Source organism: Antechinus flavipes, chromosome 2 (assembly GCF_016432865.1).
Source record: "Antechinus flavipes isolate AdamAnt ecotype Samford, QLD, Australia chromosome 2, AdamAnt_v2, whole genome shotgun sequence".
Lineage (NCBI taxonomy): Eukaryota > Metazoa > Chordata > Mammalia > Dasyuromorphia > Dasyuridae > Antechinus > Antechinus flavipes.
This window is the reverse complement of record NC_067399.1, coordinates 390,381,656-390,390,117: the sequence shown is the minus strand read 5'-3', so window position 1 is coordinate 390,390,117 and position 8,462 is coordinate 390,381,656. Positions and strand designations below refer to the sequence as shown.

Here is an 8,462-nt window from a genome sequence, read left to right as displayed (position 1 = left end):
AAGTGGATCTGGACAGCCCCAATTTTCCAGAGTCCCCAGGAAAAAGCAAAGCAAGACATGTTCTGCAATCGCGCTGTCTGTAGCCAGAAGTCATTGCTATCTCTGCGGAATTGTTTTCCCCCCGCTACTTGTGTCTAAATTCAGCTCTTGGATCATCTATGTTCGGTCGAGTATCTGCAGTCAAATTCAAGGTGCTCAGAAGCTGAATCTTCGTGCTGTTCCAAATCTTTGTATCTCATTGAACAATTGTGTAGCAGAGAGCAAAGGACTTTCTCAGATTGGTGAACAGCGATGCCCACAGTCCCAAGCAACTTCAGAATTTTTGAGAGGATGAAATAAATTTTATTTTGCATTGTTTTTCTTCCTAATCATTACCTAGGTCTTCTTTTAACATTCTATCATTCTCTATGAGAATCATGGATGGACCAAAATTACAATTTCATTGTTTCAAGTTACAACAATTATGAAGTTCTCAAAAATGTTGATAAAAATTTAAAAAGTATTTATCTAATTTGTATGTGAGGTTTTATTTATTTGGCCCCAAATCCAGTTATCTGACAAAATTTCAAGTGAATTCAACATTTTTCCTTTCTAGAAGAGTATTATTTAGAAAGCACTCCCAAGAGAGCAGACTTCTGATACACTAGTAAGCCTACTGGTGGGAAGTTAGAAGATGTGAGTTGGATCATTGTAGTTCTCCCATTCCTTACTTGTTTGGCCTTAGTCAAGGTATACAGTGTTTTTTGGTCTTCAGTTTAAAGGCTATAAAGTGAGGTGATTGGACTAGGTAGCTTCTAAGACTCTTTTAATTCTAAATCTATCGATTGTAAACTTAAAAACAAGGGCTTTTGTCCATGTTGTCCTGTATATTTATTGGACTCTGGTAATTTGTTCATGAAAATTCTGGTTCCTTTGCTTCTACTACTTTTAATCTGAGTAAGGACTTTATTAAGGTTTTGAGACTCTCCACCTAAGTGGGTCATAATTTATGGCTCCTCAAATATGTGCTTAGTTTCTTTTATTAATTTTTTTTAGTAACAAAACTCATCATAGAATTTTTGAAAGCTATAAAATGGGAAAAAAAACCCCAAACCAACCAATTAAGCAAAGCTACACAAAAAGTGACCACAAGTGACAATTTGTGTATTCTAACCCTTCTTTTATGTGAGTCTAGATCTTTGATTTCATCATTTGTGAATGGAACTCCTGATAAGAAAATTCTCTCTACTGGAAAGTTTGTTAGCTATTAGTTTTAAAGAGTTGCCTGAATCACTGAGAGGTTAAGTGATCTGCTCAGAGACACATAGCTCATGACAGACATAGAATTAAACATAAGTCTGATTGTGAGGTGGACACTGTAGCCACTAGAAAAGCTGTCTTTTCTTGGGATCTTATGATCATCATACTTATAGTATGACAAAAGAATCAATCCAATCCAATTCCTTCATTTTACAGATGAGGAAACTGAGGCTCAAGAAAGTTCTTAAGGTTGTACTGGTAACAATTGATAAAAACAAATCTATATGCATTATTGTTAGCAAAATAGACTCAATATCACTCTTAGCATATGCTCTTAATTTTGCTGTTGTTTGATTTTTTTTTAATGTGGTATAAGTAAAAATGTATTTTTCTCTTTTTCTTGTGCTTTTTCATTATCTTCCCATGCTTTTTTGCATTTTAATTTGCCATTTCATACATCTCATTTTATTTATTTATTTATTATTACTGAGGCAATTGGGGTAAGTGACTTGCCCAGTGTCACACAGCTAGGCAGTGTTAAGTGCCTGAGACCATATTTGAACTCAAGTCCTCCTGACTTCAGGGCTGATGCTCTTCAGAGCTGTGCATCTCATTTTTAAAAGTAACTTTTTGGCTGTTCTGTTAGCAGTTTATTAAAGAAAAAAAAGTAGTGAATATTTTCTCTCCCCTTCAATATTTATCATTTTTATTTTTATCATTTTTTCCCACTTTAATGAGTGTGAGATGGAATATAAGAATTGCTTTGATTTTTTTCTCTAATTCATTGTCCTTTGGAGCATTTTTCATAGATTTCTTGGGTTTCTCCCTTTGAAAACTGGTTGTTCATATCTATAGCTCATTTATCAATTGAAGAGTGTTTCTTTTTCTTATAAATCTGAATCAGTTTCTTAGATATTTTGGAAATAAGATCTTCATCACAGATATTTAATGCAAAGATTTTTTTCCCTTTTAGTTGCTTCTTTTTAAATCTTTGCTTTATTAAGTTTGTGCAAAAACTTTTAAATTTTATCTTCTTGATCTTCTCTATTCCTTGTTTAGCTATAAACTTCTTTATTATCTACAGATATGATGATGAAATATGCTCTCTGTTACAAAGAGATGATAAATTTGGGCTTCAGAATGAAACACACACACACACACACACACACACACACACACATCCATTGCGGTAATTTGTTACATTTCTTTTTACTTCTTTTTTCCCCTTTGGGATGTGGAGTGGGGGGGGGGGGAAGAAAATAGATTTTTCTCTGTGTGTGGAGGTTAAAATAAGAAGGTGAAGAATGTTAAAATGTGAAATGTTGCATATATTTTCAGATGAAGCTAAGGTGTTGTTAGTTTTACTTTGCTACAAGAAACCTGTCAGGAAGTAAGAATAATTTGTAAATATTATAATGTAAAAACATCATTGAGGCTTGAATAAAATCTTTCATCTATATTACCTAGTGATATAATAGAAAATCTACTTATTAATTTTATATCTGAAAAAGTCCAAAGTTGGAGTACTTTGTGCATTTGCAGCTTCCCAAGACATCAAGAGAAGGTATACAAAAGCAACCATAGAAATGCCTTATGATAAAGGTAATTGGCATCCAGGTCTTTGTATCTACAGGGGGATAGAAGTCCCAAAAACAAGTTTTTAAAAATGTATTCAGTCAATATTTCTTTTGAGAAAAGATATTTTGCTATAAAAAGATATAATGTTAGCTGATGGTTCCAGAAGTGTCAATAATTTTTTATAGCTCAACTGTAATCTTAAGAGTTCTGGAGTATATGATTCTCCTCTCCATTACATAAAACCAATATTTTGCTGAAGTGAGTTTTTCTGCTAAAACACTTTATAGAAGATACAAACAGGCTACATTCCTGTATGGGAGAACTTATTAATCAAAGGGAGGTCATAGAGCTGGAGATAAATTATGTTCTAATAGAAATAATTTGTCCATTCACTGATTCATTCACTTATTAAGATTGGGATGCTCATAATTACGTTTGGTGTTAAAAGAGATGAAAAGATAAACAATATGGTTTCAAATAACTATTAAAAGCCATTTCATTTTCATCATATGTAAAATGAAACAATTGAACTAGATATAATTTAACATGGATTCAGAATTGGAGCGGTGAATTTTCTAGATAACTTATTTAAACAAATTCCCTAATATGCCCTCATGTATAAATTTTCTGTTATTATTCCCCCCCAACTTTATAAAAATTTTTTTGATAGTTTGATTGCTTTGGCACTGAATAAGGAAATTAATTTAGGTAGAATTATCATTTTTATTATGTTGGCTCAGCCTACCCATAAGTGATTAATATTTTTTCAATTGTTTGGCACTAAATTATGGATGCATACTTTAATGCATGTTTAAAAACCAGCTTTCCTTTGTCAGAAGCCTTCTTATGAATATTTCCCTTTTCAGGCTTGTCCTTTCCTGCTGCTGATCATAAAAGAGAATCCTGAAATTGAATGAGTAACAATTACCAATCTTTACCAATTCAAGGGACATAGTATTTACTAGTCAAGGGAAATAGAAACTCGTGACAGTGATAGAAGAAAGCTATAGCATCTGAGCAAAACATTTAAAAAATTTTTGAAACAAAATTGACCTAAAGTCTTGCAAAAACATTAGGAATCTGACTCTAAAAATGAAGATGAATTGAAAATGATTCTATTCAAGTGTAAAGACAAAAAGAAAGTTAGATTAAATAGTGATCAAAAAAGTAATATAAATAATTGTTCAAAGATACCTGGAAAGACTAGTATGAATTGATATAGTGTGAAGTAAGCAGAAGCAGAAGAACAATTCAAACAATAATAATTTTGTGAAGACAACTTTGAAAGACTTAAGAAATCTGATCAACACAATGACCCATCATGATTCTAGATTCTTTTCACTTCCTGAGAGATGATGAGTTGGGGTGCAGAATAAATTATAATTTTTAGACATGGCATTGAAGGAATTTATTTTGCTTGATTATTTCTATTTACTGGAGATATTTGGCTTTTCTTTTTTTTTTTTAGTGAGAAGAAAGCATTTTTTATTAATTTAAATAAAGTTATATGTATAAAAATGATTTTCAGCAAAACTAAGAGTCAATAGAGATATTATTTTACAAAGAGACAAAAAATAAATATGCTGGGTTTTGCACTGATAGATAAACTACTTTTTTGAATGTTTTGAAATATTTGAAACTTGATAGATGAAAAATACAATATTAGTTATAATCACAGAAGCCACAAAAATCAGTACTACTAGGTCAATGGGTAAAAAGAGTAGAATTTTGGAAAAGTTGAATTCAAACTTTCTCCATAGCATCCATTGATGCTATACTGAGAACATTCCTTCAACTAAATGTAGACCATGACTTTCAAGCCAACATTTCATGCTTGTGAATCTGTCATACAAGCCTTCAGAAGTCACAGCCAAAGATCAGTGAAAAGACTTGATCATCTCATCTTTGTTCCAGCTGAGCTATGGTTTTAGTCACTTATGATCCCAGGTCTAATTTCAGAGAAAGGATGGTCTTCAAATTATGTTCCTTATCACAATAAACTTTCCCATTCTGTTTAACAAAAACACTTTTATCTACTCAAATTATTCTAATGAAGATTTATAGATCATGTGCTGTTGGGAGAAATACTACAACAGAGAATAATGAAATTATTAGTTTCACAAATGGCAAATAAGGTTAGATAGTAAATGTAGAAGGGATCTTACCTGGAGAATATTAGAATCCTCTTTACCTTCAAGTAAATTCTGAGATGCTGAAAGTGGTCTGTTTTTCTCACACATTTTCTGACATATTAAAGTGTCTGCATAGGAATGTTGGGGAAAGAGTGATTGGTTCTTCTGAGAGTGCATAGTGAGAGTAACCTCTTGAGTATGTGTCTGAAGAAAAGCTCGGACTCCATCAATTCCAACAAATTCTGAGACAGGGACACCAACAAAATGGTTAGTGCCCCATCTCAGCAGTTTTGAAGCCCTCCATCTGCATATCCTGAGCGCTAGTAAGACAATGATGAAGCCAAAAAACAGGCAGGACACGGCAGTCACAGCCAGGACCAGATAGAAAGTGAGACTGGATTCATTGGGGACTTCAGGAGCAGTCAAATGATTGAGATCTGAGAGGACCTCGAGGATACTGTCAGCCACAATCACTGTGACACTAACAGTGGCAGAGAGAGGAGGCTCTCCATTGTCTGTGACTGATACAACCAGATTCTGTTTGAAGTTATCTTTGCTTAGAAAGACTCGGGCAGTTCTAATTTCTCCTGTGTGTAAGCCCACAGAAAAGAGGCCTGGTTCTGTGGCTTTGAGTAGATGATAGGACAGCCAGGAATTTTGGCCTGTGTCTCCATCGACTGCCACCACTTTGGTCACCAAGTATCCTGGCTCTGCAGAGCGAGGAGCCAACTCCACTCCGGTAGTGCCATCTGTGGGAAATATGGGATATAGGATTTTGGGGGCGTTGTCATTCTGATCCAGAATGAAAAGAGTCAAAGACACATTGCTACTGAGAGGTGGGTCTCCGGCATCTTGGGCAATCACAAGCAGTTGAATATTATGTAATTGTTCATAGTCGAAGGAACATAGAGCATGGATGACTCCAGTGTTGGAGTTGATGGAGATGTAGGAGGAGAGAGGTGCTCCCTGGAGAATGTCTTCTGCAATGGAGTAAGTGACTTGACCATTCTCTTCACTGTCTGGGTCTTGGGCGATTATGGAATATATGGAGGCACCTCTGGGATTGTTTTCTCGTATATACACAGAGTAGGATGCCTGACTGAAGGTAGGAGGATTGTCATTAGTGTCTACCACGATCAAGGAGATGGAAGCATCCATGGAAAGGGGAGGGGTGCCCCAGTCTGTAGCTGTCACAGTAACATTGTATTGGGAGACCTTCTCTCTGTCTAGGGTTCCAACTGTTATCAATTTGTGATAATTTCCATAAGATCTGATAAGTTTAAAAGGCAGATTCTCGGGTATAGAACACTTTACACGTCCATTCTCCCCAGAGTCCCGGTCATGCACATTTAAAAGGGCAATTACAGTCCCTGGGAGAGAGTCTTCAGATACTGACTTCGTGAGAGATGTTATACTCACTTCGGGGGTGTTGTCATTTACATCTAAGACTGAAACCAGGACTTTAGCTTTCCCCAGAAGCCCAGGATTGTCTTCGGCTTGTACTTCCATCTCATAAAGGGCAGATTCTTCATAATCTAGATTTTTCATCGTTGATATTTCGCCTGTAACAGTGTTCATTTGGAAGATCTTTGAGGTTCTTTCATTTATTTTCCTGAAAGAGTATGTCACTTGCCCATTGACTCCCTCGTCTGGGTCAGTCGCAGTCACCGTGAGTAGTAAAGTTCTCACAGGTACACTCTCGGGAACATTCACACTATATACAGATTGAGTAAACACTGGCGCGTTGTCATTGAAATCAAGGACAGTCACTCGGATTCTTGTGGTGCCTGAGAGAATAGGATCTCCCCCGTCGGAGGCCCTGAGAATGAGATGGTGAATTGACTGCTTCTCACGGTCCAGGGCTTGCTCTAACACGAGTTCCGGGTATTTGGCCCCGTCTATTCCTCTTTGCACATGCAGAGAGAAATGATGGTCCGGGCTCAGCTGGTAGCTCTGAACTGAGTTCACACCCGTATCTGAATCGAATGCTTCTGGGAGAGGAAATCGCATTCCGGGCGTTGCGATTTCACTGACTTTTACTTCCACTTCTTCAGTCTGAAAGTAAGGTTTGTTATCATTGATATCAATTATTTCCACATCCACTCCAAAAATATTCGCTTTATCCTCAAGAAGGATGTCGAAATTTAAAAAACATTTTGGGGCCCCGGGACAAAGCTCTTCTCTGTCTATTCTATCTGCAATGATTAAGCTGCCATTTCTGGAATTCAGAACAAAATGCTGTGTCTTACCTCTGGAGACGATTCGGGCTCCGCGTTCTGAAAGCTCCTGAGGCTGAAGCTCCAGATCCGTGGCGATGTCGCCCACAAAAGAGCCTTTCTCCTTCTCCTCGGTCACAGAGTAACGAATCTGTGCGACACATGATTCCAAAAGTAAACCCAGGACAGAGCAAAGCAGGATTTGCCCTCTGAATCCATGGAACGTCAGCAGAGTAGCCATTAGTATCTCACTGATACAAATTAGTCCTGGTTGCACCCGAGTGTCTGAATCAATTCTTGCCTCCTTTGAGCCGAAGGGAATAATTATCCATCAGAAAATGTGAAAAGCAGAGGGTGATGGTTTTTTCCTGCAGTCCCAGGGTTTGCTGGTCTGATGTTAGTGTATTGTGATTTAGGAGAAGCGAGGGTTGATAGGCTCTTTCCTGGCATTGTTCTCAGTTATTAGGGAACAGCGACGTCTAGAGGCCTCTGCAATGACTGCAAACTACCTCTTGATTTTTCCCCCAAGCTGTATGTAAATTGAAATTTATTTTTCAAATTAGGAAGGATATACCAACCTTTTTATTGGCACAGAATGTAGCAGATGTTCAACAAATATAGAGTTGAGATGAGCACCCTTATGTATCCTATGACGGATGCTTAATTTCATCACTGCGGATACCTTGTCCCCTTAAGTTGTTCTTCATGGGATTTATCATCTCGATGGAAACTTTTCTTTTCTTTTCGTAACTAGCAGGACCACTGTAGATTTCACACTGCCAGGTTTTTTCTTATTCTTGTTAACAGAGTAGTTCATTTTCTTTTTCAGTCATAATATCCTCAATACAATATCATCTATTTGAAAAAACTCACTATAAAAAAAAACTCACTAACTCTTACAGAATTTTTAAATATTTAGATATATTTTTATTTTTGACTCATCTTTCAACTTTATTGTTTATTATATATATATAAGTTATTGAGTTGTAAGTGGTTCACATGTGAACACTAAATGAGAAGTCAAATTCTCTCAGTGGAAAAGAAAATAACTTTAAAGGGAAAATGGTTGATTTTTCACAAACTAAATACAATGGTTCTTTTCAAATGCTATTTTCCACATATATTGTTGCTAAATTTGTAACCAACTCTATGTCTATTTTTATTAATGTTGGATTATAGACCCTTATTTGGATGAGGTCAGAGAAAAGGAAAAGAAGAGGGGAGGAAGAGGAGAGAGGGAGGTAGTGTAATCTTGGAATCACAAAAAAAAAAGTGATTCAATCTCACTTCTGAGAGT

At 36.2% G+C, this 8,462-nt stretch overlaps 1 protein-coding gene across 1 annotated transcript; it reads right to left on the bottom strand.

Moving 5' to 3' along the window:
- Positions 1 to 3,634: 3,634 nt before the first annotated feature.
- On the bottom strand, positions 3,635 to 8,028 carry LOC127550033 (protocadherin gamma-A4-like). Its single transcript, XM_051978600.1, has 2 exons — positions 4,983 to 8,028; positions 3,635 to 3,720 (listed from the first exon to the last, which is right to left on the bottom strand). Exons 1-2 carry the CDS (start codon positions 7,404 to 7,406, stop codon positions 3,706 to 3,708), a joined length of 2,439 nt encoding a protein of 812 aa, XP_051834560.1. The 5' UTR covers positions 7,407 to 8,028; the 3' UTR covers positions 3,635 to 3,705.
- Positions 8,029 to 8,462: the final 434 nt, after the last annotated feature.